The following is a 20,059-nucleotide window of genomic DNA, read 5'->3' on the forward strand; positions in this document are numbered from 1 at the left end:
TCTCCTCTCCCCCTTCTGTCTCCTCACTGCTCTCTGTGTCCTCTCCTCATTGCTCTGTGCCCTCTCTCCTCCTGCTGTCTCCTCACTGCTCTCTATGTCCTCTCTCCTCCTGCTGTCTCCTCTCCTCTTGCTGTCTCCTCACTGCTCTCTGTGTCCTCTCCTCATTGCTCTGTGCCCTCTCTCCTCCTGCTGTCTCCTCACTGATCTCTGTGCCCTCTCTCCTCCTGCTGTCTCCTCTCCTCTTGCTGTCTCCTCACTGCTCTGTGTGTCCTCTCCTCATTGCTCTGTGCCATCTCTCCTCCTGCTGTCTCCTCTCCCCCTTCTGTCTCCTCACTGCTCTCTGTGTCCTCTCCTCATTGCTCTGTGCCCTCTCTCCCCCTTCTGTCTCCTCACTGCTCTGTGTGTCCTCTCCCCGGTGTCTCCTCACTGTGTTCTTCACCGTCCCCACCAGCTCCCCTCCCCCCGCACGTGACGTCAGCGGAGGCTCCTCTGGTAACTTCCTGGTCACACACGGCAGGGACAGCTGTGAACACATAGACAGCAGTGATCGCAGAGAGACGGTCGGGGACAATCACACAGGATGATTCACAGAGACATCCTGGGACAGTGACAGCCAGAGAGACAGAGCAGAGACATGCACCACACCGAGGCCACACTCCTGTAATGGAAGGGACACTAGTGCACACATAGGAGCACAGGTACATACACCGGAGGCTGCAGTGCCGGGGCCGGGGCAGAGCGGCTCAGAGAGACATGTCCGAGACCCACCGAGCTGTGACTGGCACTGACATGAGCTGAGCATGGACTCCAGGACCAGGTGAGAGCAACAGGAGCCGTGACACATGTACAAGCTGCTGTCACTACCTCTGTCCCCACCTACCTACCCCATAGCTGCTGTCACTACCTCTGTCCCCACCTACCTACCCCATAGCTGCTGTCACTACCTCTGTCCCCACCTACCTACCCCATAGTTGCTGCCACTACCTCTGTCCCCACCTACCTACCCCATAGCTGCTGTCACTACCTCTGTCCCCCACCTACCTACCCCATAGCTGCTGTCACTACCTCTGTCCCCACCTACCTACCCCATAGCTGCTGTCACTACCTCTGTCCCCACCTACCTACCCCATAGCTGCTGTCACTACCTCTGTCCCCACCTACCTACCCCATAGCTGCTGTCACTACCTCTGTCCCCCACCTACCTACCCCATAGCTGCTGTCACTACCTCTGTCCCCCACCTACCTACCCCATAGCTGCTGTCACTACCTCTGTCCCCACCTACCTACCCCATAGCTGCTGTCACTACCTCTGTCCCCACCTACCTACCCCATAGCTGCTGTCACTACCTCTGTCCCCACCTACCTACCCCATAGCTGCTGTCACTACCTCTGTCCCCCACCTACCTACCCCATAGCTGCTGTCACTACCTCTGTCCCCCACCTACCTACCCCATAGCTGCTGTCACTACCTCTGTCCCCACCTACCTACCCCATAGCTGCTGTCACTACCTCTGTCCCCACCTACCTACCCCATAGCTGCTGTCACTACCTCTGTCCCCACCTACCTACCCCATAGCTGCTGTCACTACCTCTGTCCCCACCTACCTACCCCATAGCTGCTGTCACTACCTCTGTCCCCACCTACCTACCTTATAGCTGCTGTCACTACCGCTGTCCCCACCTACCTACCTTATAGCTGCTGTCACTACCTCTGTCCCCACCTACCTACCCCATAGCTCCTATCACTACCACTGTCCCCCACCTACCTACCCCATAGCTGCTGTCACTACCTCTGTCCCCACCTACCTACACCATAGCTGCTGTCACTACCTCTGTCCCCACCCACCTACCCCATAGCCGCTGTCACTACCTCTGTCTCCCACCTACCTACCTTATAGCTGCTGTCACTACCGCTGTCCCCCACCCACCTACCCCATAGCTGCTGTCACTACCTCTGTCCCCCACCTACATACCCCATAGCTGCTTTCTTCACCTACCTACCTCATAGCTGCTGTCACTACCTTTGTCCCCCACCCACCTACCTCATAGCTGCTGTCACTACCTCTGTCCCCCACCTACCTACCCCATAGCTGCTGTCTTCACCTACCTACCCCATAGCTGCTGTCACTACCGCTGTCCCACACCTACCTACCCCATAGTTGCTGTCACTACCTCTGTCCCCACCTACCTACCCCATAGCTGCTGTCACTACCGCTGTCCCCACCTACCTACCTTATAGCTGCTGTCACTACCTCTGTCCCCACCTACCTACCCCATAGCTGCTGTCACTACCTCTGTCCCCACCTACCTACACCATAGCTGCTGTCACTACCTCTGTCCCCACCCACCTACCCCATAGCCGCTGTCACTACCTCTGTCTCCCACCTACCTACCTTATAGCTGCTGTCACTACCGCTGTCCCCACCTACCTACCCCATAGCTGCTGTCTTCACCCACCTACCCCATAGCTGCTGTCACTACCTCTGTCCCCCACCCACCTACCCCATAGCTGCTGTCACTACCTCTGTCCCCCACCTACCTACCCCATAGTTGCTGTCACTACCGCTGTCCCCCACCTACATACCCCATAGCTGCTTTCTTCACCTACCTACCTCATAGCTGCTGTCACTACCTTTGTCCCCCACCCACCTACCTCATAGCTGCTGTCACTACCTCTGTCCCCCACCTACCTACCCCATAGCTGCTGTCTTCACCTACCTACCCCATAGTTGCTGCCACTACCTCTGTCCCCCACCTACCTACCCCATAGCTGCTGAGGTGGTAAGTCACTCCAAAGATCAGATGCTATGATGTCCTGCAATAGATCAAATGCTGCAAGGTGGTCGGTCCCTCTATAGATCGTATGCTGTTAGGTAGTCGGTCCCTCCATAGACTGGATGCTATGGTGTCCCTCTATAGATCGAATGCTATGAGATGGTCGGTCCCTCCAAAGATCGGATGCTATGGTGTCCTTCCATAGATCAGATGCTGTGAGGTGGTCGGTCCCTCCATAGATCGGATGCTGTGAGGTGGTCGGTCCCTCCATAGATCGGATGCTGTGAGGTGGTCGGTCCCTCCATAGATCGGATGCTGTGAGGTGGTCGGTCCCTTCATAGATCGAATCCTGTGAGGTGGTCGGTCCCTCAATAGATTGTATGCTGTGAGGTAGCCGGTCAATCCAAAGATCAGATGCTATGATGTCCCGCCATAGATCGGATGCTGTAAGGTGGTCGGTCACTCCATAGAGTGTATGCTGTGAGGTGGTCGGTCCCTCTGTAGATCGGATGCTGTGAAGTGGTCGGTCCCTCCGTAGATTAGATGCTGTGAGGCGGTCGGTCCCTCCGTAGATCGGGTGCTGTGAGTTGGTCGGTCCCTCCGTAGATTAGATGCTGTGAGGCGGTCGGTCCCTCCGTAGATCGGGTGCTGTGAGTTGGTCAGTCCCTCCGTAGATCGGATGCTGTGAGGCGGTCGGTCCCTCCGTAGATCGGATGCTGTGAGGTGGTCGGTCCCTCCGTAGATCGGGTGCTGTGACAGCAGAAGCCATATGACTTGTCACAGTGGGGACCAATGATTCCTCGCTGCGACAAGTGATCGGCTGCATTCGTCGCATGCTCATCTTTCCCCGGAAGAAGGAACATGGAGGCCGGCAGTGCGGACAGCTGAGCGTATGAGAGGTGGACAACTCCTATCATATATTGTATTATATTGAGATACTAATTTGGCTTTTATCCTAAGTCATATTGCACGACTCGTTAAAGAGTTGATTGTGACTTGTAGGATCGCTACTTCCAACAGGTGGCGCTATAGAGTTTAAGTCCTCTTTTTCTCAGAAGAGGCAATTTGCATATCATATATTGTATAAGTGGTTGACTGTATGGTTTCCTTTGAGCTGATGAAAATGTTTTTTCTTTACATTAAAGTTGCGTGTGGATGATGAGTGTAGCCTTTTATGTTCAGTGCTGTGATCCACAAACTCATGTTTGGGACATGTTCACACAGGACAGATATGCAGCAGACTTTTAATTCACACATTCAGTGCCGAGAATCTGTAGTGTATAAAAATTATTATTACTTCACTGGTAAAGTGGATGAGATTTCACCAAATGCCATTCACATGTGGCTGGAAAGTATGTGAAGTGACTTACGGTGCAGATTTTAAGCTTTGTAACATCATTTTATGCTGCAGAGTTTCACTACATTTTTCACCATTTATAATAAGTCCAGGAGCTGCAGCAAATCACATGTAACTCCTGCACATTTTGCCACGGATTTTGCTTCAGATTTACACTAAGATCCATGTGAGGATTTTTCCGTTGAATTCACATCCCACGTTGAGGAATCGTTATAGCAAGGTTCACCGTCAGACATTTTCTGGCATGTCTGTACAGCGTGTGAGAAGATGTAATGTCATCGGGAAACGCCAATACCAGAGTGGGATAAAAAGCCTGACACTCATTTTAAGGGTTGTTTAATCATTCGTGATGAGCATAGTTGTAGAAATCACTTTGTATTACGTTATTACTCTGGTCTCTGTGCTTTTTCGTTGATTGTTTAGAGCCCTTGGCTAGGAGGAATGGCCATTGCTGTGGTTTACCATCGGTGGCCACAGATGCTCAGTGCTTACAAACTCTTTACTAGTGAGCTTGTAACCACTGCACCGAGGCCGGCCAGGATCGCGGGAGAGTGCTGTTAGTTCCTGATCCTGGCCGCCTTTAGTCTCATTAGTCTTCGTTCCCACCATGAGTTTTTGATGCTGCTTCTAAAACGAAGCTTCTTGCAGCTCCAGCAATGTGGATGGAATTTATAGAAACCTCATGTACACTGTGCTTCTTTTTTATTCCATGTAAACTGACCTGCGGTGCATTCTTCACATCTGCAACATGTAAACTTCTCTTGTGGGAATGCTGAGATTTCTATCCAGATTTTCTCATAGACTTGTATTAGATGTGGAAAATCTGCCGGTAAAAAATGCACATGTGTTTTTAGTGCGTTTCCGTTTCAAAAAAGCGCCAAAAGATCATCATTTGAACATAGCCTTCCACTTCCAATGCTGCAAAGGCAAAGCAGTGACATAGGAGCATAACTTCTCCATTCAGGCCAGCGGTGCGACAATGCCACTGGTCTGAACTCTTGGTCATGTAGAAGCGGGGGGGCAGGATCTGTCAGGCATTGTGGCAGATCCTGTGGAGGCCTCCTTAAGTCTGATACTCTCCTGCCATGATGGACTCTAGTTTCTGAGTCCTTGTTCTCCTTGTGTTTTCTTGTAACTCTCTGGGGCACAGGATCTGACAGACATGGTGGCAGATCCCGTGGAGGCCTCCTAATGTCTGATACTCTCCTGCCATGATGGACTCTAGTTTCTGAGTCCTTGTTCTCCTTGTGTTTTCTTGTATCTCTCTGGGGCACAGGATCTGTCAGACATGGTGGCAGATCATGTGGAGGCCTCCTAATGTCTGATACTCCTACCATGATGGACTCTAGTTTCTGAGTCCTTGTTCTCCTTGTGTTTTCTTGTAACTCTCTGGGGCACAGGATCTGTAAGACATGGTGGCAGATCCCGTGGAGGCCTCCTAATGTCTGATACTCTCCTACCATGATGGACTCTTGTTCTCCTTTTGTTTTCTTGTAACTCGCTGGGTTTGGTTATTTACAGCTTTCAGTATTAGTGTCCACTGTTTTAATTTCTGAGTTGTGGCTTTTTCTACTACTTCCCTGTGCACACACATTGGGCCTGGCTTATGTTCCTCATCTCGTTCCTGCTTTCATGGAGGGAAGTTTTTTTTTAATACTTCCCAAAATATTGTAAGCTGTGGAAACAGGTAATATGTAATTTGGTTTACATTGCGCTGTCATATAAGGTCCTGTTACCATTTGTGAAGTGGCTTCCAGTATAAATGTAAATTGTGACACATTGGTGATGGGGATCCATTGGTATATTGCTGTGGATGTTGCTATTTTGACCAAAAGAATAGCATTACAGGCCTCCATATGGACACAGCTTCATATCCCATCAGACCATGGCGGTAGGCCTCCTTCTATGGGAGTATCCACATATTACGCACATATATGTTGCAGCATTTATTTTTTCAGACCTTCTTTGACTTTTCTTCTTTACCATGTGTTTTTATAAATGAGGCCTTAATTGTCTTTTACACTTTATATATTTAGCCCAACAATTTTGAAAAATTTGGTTAAAAAAACTTCTTGGCTATGGGGAGTGATAAAATGCTCCACAATTGTTTAAAACCCTAACATTGCATGGTACTAAAGACTGGGGCACATATGTGCCATCTGCCAGTTAGTATAAGCAAAAGATAAGGTGTAACCACCCATGCCATCTGCAAATACCCTTTATCATGTTTGTCACTGGTAAAGGTGGCTTAATTTTTATTTAAAGAGGTTGTCCCCCTTTAATTCCTTTTTGCTTATAGCCCACATGTCAAACTTTGGCCCATTGAGCAAATTTGGCTGCAGGGTGATTATATTTGGCCGCTGGCACTGCCCCCACCAGCATTGCACTTTCAACTGTAACGGCATCTTGGATTTCGCATCCAATGTGTCGAGCAGCGAAGAGCTGCAGAAGACATGCTTCAGAGCCCGGAGCAGTGGGGGACAGGGGTATACGTGTTTTATGTATTCTTATTAATGTGGGGCCATTATACTGTATGGAGGACTATGTGGGACCATTATACTGTATGGAAGATTATGTGGCATCCATTATTCTGTATGGAGGACTATGTGGGGCCCATTATTCACTATGGAAGTCCATGTAGGCCCCATTATTCTGTATGGAGGTCAATGTGGGGCTATTATACTTCACAGAGGACTATATGGGGCCCATTATTCTGCATGAAGGACTATGTGGGGCCCATTATTCACTATGGAAGTCAATGTGGGGCTCATTATTCTGTACTGAGGTCAATATGGGGCCCATTATTCTGTACTGAGGTCAATGTGGGGACCATTATTCTGAACTGAGGTCAATGTGGGGACCATTATTCTGTACTGAGGTCAATGTGGGGCCCATTATTCTGAACAGAGGTCAATGTGGGGCCCATTATTCTGTACTGAGGGCAATGTAGGGCCCATTATTCTGTACTGAGGGCAATGTGGGGCCCATTATTCTGTACTGAGGGCAATGTGGGACCCATTATTCTACACGGATTATGTGGGGCCCATTATTCTGTAAAGAACGATAAGGAAAACGTTCTCAATTGTAGACATTTTTTAAAATTCATAACAAGGTTCACCCGCGACTTTATGTAAGTTTTTAATTTTGTCCCTCTGTGTATTTGAGTTTGACATCCTTGGCCTATAGGCTCAGTGATGTGTACAATAACAAAGTAAGCTGCAGGCCTTATTCTAACTTCTGATTTTTCCACGTATGAGAATAACGGACTGATTATTCTAGTCAGTCTTTTTGATCAGAGTGTGATCTGAGTGTCATCTGATTTCGTTGTACGTGGATGTAGTGAAATAAATACGTTTTTCCACCTTCTCCATTCTGACAGTACATGAAAATCGGACTTGACTCGGATGTCATCCAAGTGTGGTCCAACTTTTTTCATGGACCCATTGACTTGCATCACCGTTTTTGATCTGACCTATGGATCAAAATTGGACATATTCTGTGATTTTCCTTGGACCTCTTGGTCCGAGGAAAAAATCAGCCAATTGAATGGCCCCTAGACTATCACAGGTACGAGTGCTATGCGTGAAAATCATGGCTAGCATTCATACGCAAAACTCAGATGTCTCAATGAGCCTTACTTGCCCTCCCCAGAGCATCGTGAGGTTACCGCTGCAGTCGATCAATAGAGTTCACTTTGCGCGGGACCTGGTGAGTGGGAGTTTGTGATTTAATACATCCCTGTGCCTATAGGCTAGAAGTAGGAATGAGACAAACCCTTTGAATGAACACCTCTTCTGCTGTATCTGCACCACCATGGTCAGGGCTGGGCGTCTTCGCTGCCAGGCATGATGTATCTCCTTGGCAATGTGTTTGGGTGGCAGCCTGGACATTGCTGAGCATTTGGGCATATCACGTAGGGCTCCCGCTGCCAGCACACCTGCTTCATCTCACGCTGCCCACCTGTCACGCTACATGATGGATTCACTCCCCGCAGTCGCTTGTTTAGCCCAGCGATCCTGCATCTGTCAGAAGGTAACGCCGTGTGACAGATTATTGTTATAAGTCAGACCTGAGTGCATCGATAATGTAGATGAGATGAAGCTGTAACATAATGTTTTATCTCAGTCTAATTATAGCCAGGGCCCGGTGTGGGGGATATATATATATAGACGCTGAGTCAGCCGGACCACCGGTTACTCAGAGAGCGGCATATAGACCGTCTGTCACTCACAGCTAGGTTCCTTACACATGCCCCTTTATATATGGAGCATTAAATTACTAATAACATGTAGGCATGTACCTGCTCTGAAAGCCGTGCCCCCCGCACACCCTGGCGGAGCGGCGATTTACCAACACCTTTGTAGGAGATGTTTTTGGCCACAGCAGCAAAAACTGTATCAAAAACCACTTGTGACTTTTCCACAAATTGCTGCTTTTTTTTGTGAAGTGGTTTTTGGTTGTTTTATTTTTTTACAGCTGAAACATATAATATAAATTTAGTTTTGCCTGTACAAAATTCCAATGTAAAACCCCGTGCAATTTTTTTTTGCTGTTGCGGCCAAATAGGACTTGCATTAGTGTATGTATGGCCGTATATGCTCCTTTTCCTATGGAGCAGTAGTATGGCTTCCTTATAGACCACCACTTTGCATATACTGTATGTGCTTATGATTTCATATAGAGTATTTACGGAGAATACTGAACTATGCAATAGAAAGCATATGCAGAGCGCTATAGATGAGATGTCGGGCGATGTACCAGCATGCAGCTCTCTCCGCATACATTTGCATAGTTCTGGGGCATTTCTTGGGCACAGGGTCTCTAATTGGACTATACTGGAGTGTTTAATACTCACATACTTCACATGCAGCTGATTTTTTTTTTAACTTTTGTCGGGTCCGGATGGCATACACCCACGAGTACTAAGGGAACTAAGTAATGTAATAGATAAACCATTATTTCTTATTTTTAGGGACTCTATAGCGACAGGATCTGTTCCGCAGGACTGGCGCATAGCAAATGTGGTGCCAATATTCAAAAAGGGCTCTAAAAGTGAACCTGGAAATTATAGGCCAGTAAGTCTAACCTCTATTGTTGGTAAAATATTTGAAGGGTTTCTGAGGGATGTTATTCTGGATTATCTCAATGAGAATAACTGTTTAACTCCATATCAGCATGGGTTTATGAGAAATCGCTCCTGTCAAACCAATCTAATCAGTTTTTATGAAGAGGTAAGCTATAGGCTGGACCACGGTGAGTCATTGGACGTGGTATATCTCGATTTTTCCAAAGCGTTTGATACCGTGCCACACAAGAGGTTGGTACACAAAATGAGAATGCTTGGTCTGGGGGAAAATGTGTGTAAATGGGTTAGTAACTGGCTTAGTGATAGAAAGCAGAGGGTGGTTATAAATGGTATAGTCTCTAACTGGGTCGCTGTGACCAGTGGGGTACCGCAGGGGTCAGTATTGGGACCTGTTCTCTTCAACATATTCATTAATGATCTGGTAGAAGGTTTACACAGTAAAATATCGATATTTGCAGATGATACAAAACTATGTAAAGCAGTTAATACAAGAGAAGATAGTATTCTGCTACAGATGGATCTGGATAAGTTGGAAACTTGGGCTGAAAGGTGGCAGATGAGGTTTAACAATGATAAATGTAAGGTTATACACATGGGAAGAAGGAATCAATATCACCATTACACACTGAATGGGAAACCACTGGGTAAATCTGACAAGGAGAAGGACTTGGGGATCCTAGTTAATGATAAACTTACCTGGAGCAGCCAGTGTCAGGCAGCAGCTGCCAAGGCAAACAGGATCATGGGGTGCATTAAAAGAGGTCTGGATACACATGATGAGAGCATTATACTGCCTCTGTACAAATCCCTAGTTAGACCGCACATGGAGTACTGTGTCCAGTTTTGGGCACCAGTGCTCATGAAGGATATAATGGAACTAGAGAGAGTACAAAGGAGGGCAACAAAATTAATAAAGGGGATGGGAGAACTACAATACCCAGATAGATTAGCGAAATTAGGATTATTTAGTCTAGAAAAAAGACGACTGAGGGGCGATCTAATAACCATGTATAAGTATATAAGGGGACAATACAAATATCTTGCTGAGGATCTGTTTATACCAAGGAAGGTGACGGGCACAAGGGGGCATTCTTTGCGTCTGGAGGAGAGAAGGTTTTTCCACCAACATAGAAGAGGATTCTTTACTGTTAGGGCAGTGAGAATCTGTAATTGCTTGCCTGAGGAGGTGGTGATGGCGAACTCAGTCGAGGGGTTCAAGAGAGGCCTGGATGTCTTCCTGGAGCAGAACAATATTGTATCATACAATTATTAGGTTCTGTAGAAGGACGTAGATCTGGGAATTTATTATGATGGAATATAGGCTGAACTGGATGGACAAATGTCTTTTTTCGGCCTTACTAACTATGTTACTATGTTACTATGTTACTATGTTTGGAAGGTGAACGCGTTGGTCTCCACAGTAGCGTTGAGCTCCATCCATCTCCTCTGATGGTCGGACCTATTACTTGCTTGAGGGATGCAAAAACTCAGGGAAATTTTTAATTAGGAAATCTGAAGGTCTTGCTGATGAAGGGTTTGTACAAGATTAGAAAAACATAGCTTCTTTCTTTCAGAAACAGGTACATCCCTGACCATGGGTTGTGTCTAGTATTGTGGCTGAGCGATATTGAATGGAGCTGATGTGCAGTATCACACCCAACCCATGATCCGAGGTGCTGCCTGTCGTAGAAAGCAGCCAAGATTTTTTATTACCATGCATCCCCTTTAACCCATTTGTGCACATGGATGTAACTGTATGCCTGCGCTGGGGTGACTGCATGATGAGGGTGCTCAGAAGCTGACTGCCTGTTCTGCCCGGTGCAGGCACAGAGCGGTCACCTATTCTGCCTGCCGGCGATTCTGCTGCTCCTCCATATCAGCAGAGCAGCTCTTTTTCCAGGCTGCTTTGTTACTGGGGTGTGGCTGCCGGCGTCATGCTGATTGGCAGCCGCCTCCCCACAGTCAATCAGCATGACTTCAGCAGTCACACCCCATTAACAGAGCGGAAGAGAAGCCTCTGCTCTGCTGATGTGATGTCAGCAGAAGCCACTGAATTGCCGACAGAAGTCAGTGACCTCTGTGTGCTGGGAGAGATTGGTGCTGGGCACAGCAAGCAGGTAATTAGCACCCAGTGACCTTTTACTTCTTTGGCCCACAGTAAAAATATTAAATTTTCCTGGATAACCCCTTTATATAGTTGGCATCAGTCTCTAATGCTGAGGTCACACGACAGTATAAAAAGCAATATGATATTCAACCAGAAAAGTCCTTGTGTAATCCTTTTTTTCACAGCAGCTATTAATTATTTATAGGATGATTTACAGTTTCCTATAGTACAGAATTGTAATGTATGGATAAAAATTGGATCCTCTAATGTGGTACCTGATTTTTTTTTCTCACCCATAGATTTGAATGAGCGAGTCTCGTCAACTTTCAGAGTCAGATTTCAGCATGCTGTGATTTTTTTTTTTCAAACAGATTCTGTCAGTTTAAAATCGTCCATCTGCACCGTCTCATTGAATAACATGGGTCAGTGTGCTACCCACTAAAGTAGCACTCATCCGATTTATGCCCGAACAGCTGTGATCAGAGCTGAATTCCGATTGTGGCTAATACATAGTAACATAGTAACATAGTAACATAGTTAGTAAGGCCGAAAAAAGACATTTGTCCATCCAGTTCAGCCTATATTCCATCATAATAAATACCCAGATCTACGTCCTTCTACAGAACCTAATAATTGTATGATACAATATTGTTCTGCTCCAGGAAGACATCCAGGCCTCTCTTGAACCCCTCGACTGAGTTCGCCATCACCACCTCCTCAGGCAAGCAATTCCAGATTCTCACTGCCCTAACAGTAAAGAATCCTCTTCTATGTTGGTGGAAAAACCTTCTCTCCTCCAGACGCAAAGAATGCCCCCTTGTGCCCGTCACCTTCCTTGGTATAAACAGATCCTCAGCGAGATATTTGTATTGTCCCCTTATATACTTATACATGGTTATTAGATCGCCCCTCAGTCGTCTTTTTCTAGACTAAATAATCCTAATTTCGCTAATCTATCTGGGTATTGTAGTTCTCCCATCCCCTTTATTAATTTTGTTGCCCTCCTTTGTACTCTCTCTAGTTCCATTATATCCTTCCTGAGCACCGGTGCCCAAAACTGGACACAGTACTCCATGTGCGGTCTAACTAGGGATTTGTACAGAGGCAGTATAATGCTCTCATCATGTGTATCCAGACCTCTTTTAATGCACCCCATGATCCTGTTTGCCTTGGCAGCTGCTGCCTGGCACTGGCTGCTCCAGGTAAGTTTATCATTAACTAGGATCCCCAAGTCCTTCTCCCTGTCAGATTTACCCAGTGGTTTCCCGTTCAGTGTGTAATGGTGATATTGATTCCCTCTTCCCATGTGTATAACCTTACATTTATCATTGTTAAACCTCATCTGCCACCTTTCAGCCCAAGTTTCCAACTTATCCAGATCCATCTGTAGCAGAATACTATCTTCTCTTGTATTAACTGCTTTACATAGTTTTGTATCATCTGCAAATATCGATATTTTACTGTGTAAACCTTCTACCAGATCATTAATGAATATGTTGAAGAGAACAGGTCCCAATACTGACCCCTGCGGTACCCCACTGGTCACAGCGACCCAGTTAGAGACTATACCATTTATAACCACCCTCTGCTTTCTATCATTAAGCCAGTTACTAACCCATTTACACACATTTTCCCCCAGACCAAGCATTCTCATTTTGTGTACCAACCTCTTGTGCGGCACGGTATCAAACGCTTTGGATAAATCGAGATATACCACGTCCAATGACTCACCGTGGTCCAGTCTATAGCTTACCTCTTCATAAAAACTGATTAGATTGGTTTGACAGGAGCGATTTCTCATAAACCCATGCTGATATGGAGTTAAACAGTTATTCTCATTGAGATAATCCAGAATAACATCCCTCAGAAACCCTTCAAATATTTTACCAACAATAGAGGTTAGACTTACTGGCCTATAATTTCCAGGTTCACTTTTAGAGCCCTTTTTGAATATTGGCACCACATTTGCTATGCGCCAGTCCTGCGGAACAGACCCTGTCGCTATAGAGTCACTAAAAATAAGAAATAATGGTTTATCTATTACATTACTTAGTTCTCTTAGTACTCGTGGGTGTATGCCATCCGGACCCGGAGATTTATCTATTTTAATCTTATTTAGCCGGTTTCGCACCTCTTCTTGGGTTAGATTGGTGACCCTTAATATAGGGTTTTCATTGTTTCTTGGGATTTCACCTAGCATTTCATTTTCCACCGTGAATACCGTGGAGAAGAAGGTGTTTAATATGTTAGCTTTTTCCTCGTCATCTACAACCATTCTTTCCTCACTATTTTTTAAGGGGCCTACATTTTCAGTTTTTATTCTTTTACTATTGATATAGTTGAAGAACAGTTTGGGATTAGTTTTACTCTCCTTAGCAATGTGCTTCTCTGTTTCCTTTTTGGCAGCTTTAATTAGTTTTTTAGATAAAGTATTTTTCTCCCTATAGTTTTTTAGAGCTTCAATGGTGCCATCCTGCTTTAGTAGTGCAAATGCTTTCTTTTTACTGTTAATTGCCTGTCTTACTTCTTTGTTTAGCCACATTGGGTTTTTCCTATTTCTAGTCCTTTTATTCCCACAAGGTATAAACCGCTTACACTGCCTATTTAGGATGTTCTTAAACATTTCCCATTTATTATCTGTATTCTCATTTCTGAGGATATTGTCCCAGTCTACCAGATTAAGGGCATCTCTAAGCTGTTCAAACTTTGCCTTCCTAAAGTTCAATGTTTTTGTGACTCCCTGACAAGTCCCCCTAGTGAAAGACAGGTGAAACTGCACAATATTGTGGTCGCTATTTCCTAAATGCCCAACCACCTGCAGATTTGTTATTCTGTCAGGTCTATTAGATAGTATTAGGTCTAAAAGTGCTGCTCCTCTGGTTGGATTCTGCACCAATTGTGAAAGATAATTTTTCTTGGTTATTAGCAGAAACCTGTTGCCTTTATGGGTTTCACAGGTTTCTGTTTCCCAGTTAATATCCGGGTAGTTAAAGTCCCCCATAACCAGGACCTCATTATGGGTTGCCGCTTCATCTATCTGCTTTAGAAGTAGACTTTCCATGCTTTCTGTTATATTTGGGGGTTTGTAACAGACCCCAATGAGAATTTTGTTACCATTTTTCCCTCCATGAATTTCAACCCATATGGACTCGACATCCTCATTCCCTTCGCTAATATCCTCCCTTAAAGTGGACTTTAGACAAGACTTTACATAGAGACAAACCCCTCCTCCTCTCCGATTTTTACGATCCTTTCTAAACAGACTGTAACCCTGTAAGTTAACTGCCCAGTCATAGCTTTCATCTAACCATGTCTCGGTTATTCCCACTATGTCAAAGTTACCTGTAGATATTTCTGCTTCTAGTTCTTCCATCTTGTTTGTCAGGCTTCTGGCGTTTGCGAGCATGCAGTTTAGAGGATTTTGTTTTGTTCCAATCTCCTCACTGTGGATTGTTTTAGAAATGTTCTTACCTCTCTTCTGAGTATGTTTTCCTGGGTCGTCTTTGTTCGAGTCTAATGTTTTTCTTCCCGTCCCCTCTTCTTCTAGTTTAACGCCCTCCTGATGAGTGTAGCGAGTCTTCTGGCGAATGTGTGTTTCCCAGGTTTGTTGAGGTGTAGTCCGTCTCTGGCGAGGAGTCCATCATACCAGTAATTCACACCGTGGTCCAGGAATCCAAATCCTTGTTGTCTGCACCATCGTCTTAGCCAGTTGTTTGCATCAAGGATCCTGTTCCATCTCCTGGTGCCATGCCCGTCTACTGGAAGGATAGAAGAAAAAACTACCTGTGCATCCAGTTCCTTTACTTTCTTCCCCAACTCTTCAAAGTCCTTGCAGATTGTCGGTAGGTCCTTCCTTGCCGTGTCATTGGTGCCAACATGTATCAGAAGAAATGGGTGGACGTCCTTGGAGCTGAAGAGCTTTGGTATCCTATCGGTCACATCCTTGATCATCGCACCTGGAAGGCAGCATACTTCTCTTGCAGTTATGTCCGGTCTGCAGATGGCTGCTTCGGTGCCTCTCAGTAGTGAGTCTCCCACCACCACCACTCTTCGTTGCTTCTTGGCTGTACTTTTTGCTGTCACTTGTTGCTGTGTGCCCTTTTCTTTTTTGCTTGCTGGTATTGCTTCATTCTTAGGTGTGCCATCTTCATCCTCTACAAAGATTTGATATCGGTTCTTCAGTTGTGTGGTTGGTGATTTCTCCATGGTCTTCTTGCTTCTTTTGGTCACATGCTTCCACTCATCTGCTTTTGGAGGTTCTCTGACACTTTTTGCACCTTCTGTGACCAGTAGAGATGCTTCTGTTCTGTCTAGAAAGTCTTCATTCTCTTTGATGAGTTTCAAAGTTGCTATTCTTTCTTCCAGACCCCGCACCTTTTCTTCTAAAAGGGCCACTAGTCTACACTTCTGACAGGTGAAATTGGATTCTTCTTCTGGTCGATCTGTGAACATGTAGCACATGCTGCAGCTCACCATGTAGGTTGTCACATCTGCCATGTTGCTCCTAGATCCTGCTGACTTGCTGTGTGTTTTCCTTCTTGTGTAATCTACTCAGCCAAGCTCTCTTGCAATAATGTCCTACAGGCAAAAAGGCGCGCGGTTTGGTGATGCTTTCGAAGCAGCTGGTCCCGGCTGTACCCAACGATCTTCTAGCTTAGGGAGACTTCGCTTCTCCCAGAAGGCACCACTACAGCAGCACTCCCATACAGCAGCACTCCAGTGGGTTTTTTTCCACGCTGGAGTGGCGCTTTAAGTGTAAGTCACCTGCCCGCTAATGTACTCCCCCTCAGGCGTCGTCACCGTTTTTTGGCACCGCTACGGTCCCGCGGACTGGCCATAAGTCAGAAACTATGTCACACCTCTCAGTGCAAGTCTATGAGAGTCAGAACGAGGCCAGGACTAGGCTCTCATAGACTTGTATTGAAAAGTGACCTCTGTTCCGCTCCATGAAACCCTGGAGCTGCCAGGAGGGAACTTTTCACCAGAGACCGATGGAAGCGACGATGGAAAATGATGAAGGCGGCAGTTGAGTATGAGACAGGGGGCAGGGGAATTTCATGTAAAACGCCACTCCAGTGGTGCAATAAAAAAAAGCCTACTGGAGTGGTGCTTTAACCATTTACATGCCACTGTCAGTCTCTTGACAGCCGACGTGATTGCAGTCGCCGATGGGTTACTAACAGTGATGAGCGAGCGTGCTCGTGTGCTAATAGAGACTAACAAACAGACAATCCCTGCAGGTGCTGAGATTGTGGAGCAGCCGTGGGGACCCGAGCATACTATTCCAGCATGACGAAGACACTATTAGCACACGACAGATAACACCTTAACGAACACGCTCTCTGATCACTAATTACTAATGTAGACAGGGGCCCACGGAAGGCCCAGTCATTCACATCTTGCTCCTCCTCTGAAGCTCGGCTATATATTTAGGCCATGTTCACACCATCCTTTTTTTAATGCGGAATCGCCGCGATTTTACCGCTGCGGGTCCGCAGCTGTTTTCCATGCAGGGTACATTACAATGTACCCTATGGAAAACAGGAACTGCTGTGCCCACATTGCGGAAAATCCCGAAAAAAGCCGCGCTGAATAGCTGCGGTAAAAAAGAAGTACCATGTCACTTCTTTTTGCGGAACTGCAGCGGTTCTGCACCCATTGACCTCCATTGTGAGGTCAAACCCGCAGTAAAACCCGCAGACGAAAAAAATATCTGCGGGTTTTCTGCGGTTTGTGGTGCAGAACCGCTGCAGTGTGGCTGCCCCCCGTGCTCCAATCCCACCCCCCCATGCTCCGATGCCACCCCCCCGTGCTCCGACGCCCCCCCCCCCCCCCGTGCCCTCATCTCCCCCCCTTATACTTACCCGGCCTCCCGGTGTCCGTCCGTCTTCTCCCTGGGCGCCGCCATCTTCCAAAATGGCGGGCGCATGCGCAGTGCGCCCGCCGAATCTGTCGGCCGGCAGATTCGTTCCAAAGTGCATTTTGATCACTGAGATATAATCTATCTTAGTGATCAAAATACAAAAAATAGTAAATGATCCCCCCCCCTCTTTGTCACCCCCATAGGTAGGGACAATAAAAAAATTAAGAATTTTTTTTTTTCCACTAAGGTTAGAATAGGGGTAGGGTTAGGGTAAGGGGTAGGGTTAGGGGTAGGGGTAGGGTTAGGGTATTTTCAGCCATTTTAACCCTAAAAACTTCCTAGAAAACACACAGACTGCATAGAAAACTGCACTAAAAAACGCATCAAAAAACGCACCAAAAACGCATAAAAAAAGGACCTGCGTTTTCTGCCAAGAGCTGCGGTTTTTAGTGCAGAAAAAACAGCAGGGAAATCAGGAACGTGTGAACATGGCCTAATCTATTACATCCTGTGTCCAGTTGAACATGAAAACAATTGTAAAAGGTCTTCCTTAAATGACTTCTGTCTGTCTGTTACCTTCTTCACATAGTAGCACTGCCCTTTTTACCGACAATCCTGGAGACCTGCCTATAGCAGACTTGCAAAGTGATTTTACTCCTTGTGAAAATTTTCAGTGTTCTCAATGGCTGTGGGTTTATTTTTTGTTTGCCAGTTTTTAAATTGAGGATGTTTTTGATGACTAGAAGACAAAAAGGTTCCCAGACCCTTGCAGGCAGGATGAGAAGCACGAAATCTCAACTCTGTCTGGAAGCCTATATTCCCAGTAGCTATGGCAGTATAAAAATAAAATGCTGAAGCTGAAATCAATATTTGTCAGGTAATTTTGCATGTGTCCTGCATGATAATAATAGAAAATCAACCATGATCAGTTATGCACCACGTAGAAAATATCCACATGATGGAAGTCAATATAACTATATAGAGTAAGGGAGTATTATTTCCCCTGGTTGTGTCTCCCTTAGTGCCGCATATGCCAGATCTGGTGGCCATAAAAAGTTATATACTATATACCTGGCCAATATCTTAATTTTTTTATACGTGGTAATCTGTACATGCAGCGGGTGAAATAACTATTGATTACGTCACCAAGTTCTAACTAAATCTATTTCTAAAGGTGCTATTAGCCTCAAATTTTCACCAGATGTCAATAACAACCCATCCCATCCACACAGGCAAAGAAATCAAACCATAGGTGTCCATAAGTTAACTTATGTGTAATAATGAGAAATGACACAGGGAAAAGTATTAAACACATGAAGAAAGAGCTGCAAAAAGCCACTGAAAGTCATGACTCCAGCTGAAATCTATCAGTAATTAGAAAGCAATCCTATCACTTGAACTGATGGCCAATAAAAAGGTGTCTCATTACCAAGGTGCCACACAAGAAGCATCTTGTGATGGGTAAAACCTGTGAATTGTCTCAAGACCTTCACAACCTTATTGTTGCAAAACATACTGATGGCATTGGTTACAGAAGAATTTCTAAACTACTGAAGGTTCTAGTGAGCACTGTTGGGGCCATAATCCAAAAATGAACATCATTGCACCATAAACCAGCCATGACAAGGTGCTTCCTGCAAGATTTCAGACAAAGGAGTGAAAAGAATTATCAGAAGAGTCGCCCAAGAGCCAAAGACCACCTGTGCAGAGCTACAGAAAGACCTGGAATCAGTAATGCACTCAACCTCCTTGGCCTGTATGCATACTCACCATGCAAAACTCCGTTGCTGAACAAAAAACATGTTCAAGTGTGTTTAAAGTTTTCTCAACAACATTTAGACGTGCCTGTGAAATACTGGGAGAATATAGTCTGGTCAGATGAAACTAAAATGTTACTCCTTGGATGCCATAATACCCACCATGTTTGGAGGCCAAAAGGCACTGCGAATCACCCCCAAAACGCTATACCAACAGTGAAGATAGGAGGTGGGAACATCATGGTGTGGGGCTGCTTTTCAACATACGGCACTGGCAAACTTCAAAGCCAGCGCCAGAGAATCCTTACAGTGCTCAGTGCACACAATGTGGGTATTCACAAGTCTGCAGTCACATAGTGACTGCAGACTTGTAGCGTAAAGTATAACCTCCCATTACTGAGATAGGAGAGGTGCTACAGATAAGAGTTTATCTAGATATGAGGGAAGGAGGGTGGAGGTCGGCCTCTCGCTCCTTCCTCCTGTCTACATAGAATCTCATCAGTAGCAGCTGCCATCTCCTATCAAGGTAATCGAGAAATCTGTCTTCACTGAATACAGATTTTACCTCGGAATTGATCATTTTGATCATGACTGACCCATTTTGGCAGGGAAAGAAGCAGATTTTGCTAATAAGATACATTCCAAAGTTGTATACTATTGATTTCTGAAATAAAAATTAAAAACAAAAGTTACTCTTAAAGACGGGACAGCCCCTTTAAGAAGAGAATTTTATTCTATATGTCATTGTACTGAGATTTGTCAAAGCTGATCTTTACAAGCACAGATGTGTTCTTCCTTCCTTTTCCACTTTGCTTTAGATACCCTGAGATGTGTATTGTGAGATTACCAAAACCTTGAGAGAAGGTTATACGATAACGTTAGTTTGGTAACCTATAGCTGGCTGAGGTCTGTCCTATCTATGCAGCACTGATTACTGTGGGCACATCGGCACTTCCATTAGTTTATTCAAGGTCATATACTTCCTGTAGAAGGTCATGTAAGCCTCATATAGACATTATAAAGGGACCGTTACTTGGTACTGTAGCAAAATGGCTTTCTATTTGGAGGGTTCATCTTGTCCAAATACCTATAATTACTCAGCCCCCACTACCCT

At 45.6% G+C, this 20,059-nt stretch overlaps 1 protein-coding gene across 5 annotated transcripts in view; it reads left to right on the top strand.

The window, feature by feature from the left end:
- The first annotated feature begins 479 nt into the window (after nt 1-479).
- Nucleotides 480-20,059, top strand: part of DENND1B (DENN domain containing 1B) — a 270,360-nt gene continuing 250,780 nt past the window's right edge. For 3 of the 5 annotated variants that reach the window (XM_069737357.1, XM_069737359.1, XM_069737360.1), the window contains exon 1: nt 506-817. In XM_069737357.1, coding sequence (XP_069593458.1) covers nt 801-817 — 17 coding nt within the window. In that variant the 5' untranslated portion in view covers nt 506-800. Of the gene's footprint in view, nt 818-20,059 lie in introns of all 5 variants that reach the window. The other 2 variants (XM_069737361.1, XM_069737358.1) reach the window with 1 other exon arrangement.

The sequence above is a fragment of the Ranitomeya imitator genome, chromosome 8 (assembly GCF_032444005.1).
Source record: "Ranitomeya imitator isolate aRanImi1 chromosome 8, aRanImi1.pri, whole genome shotgun sequence".
Classification (NCBI taxonomy): Eukaryota; Metazoa; Chordata; class Amphibia; order Anura; family Dendrobatidae; genus Ranitomeya; species Ranitomeya imitator.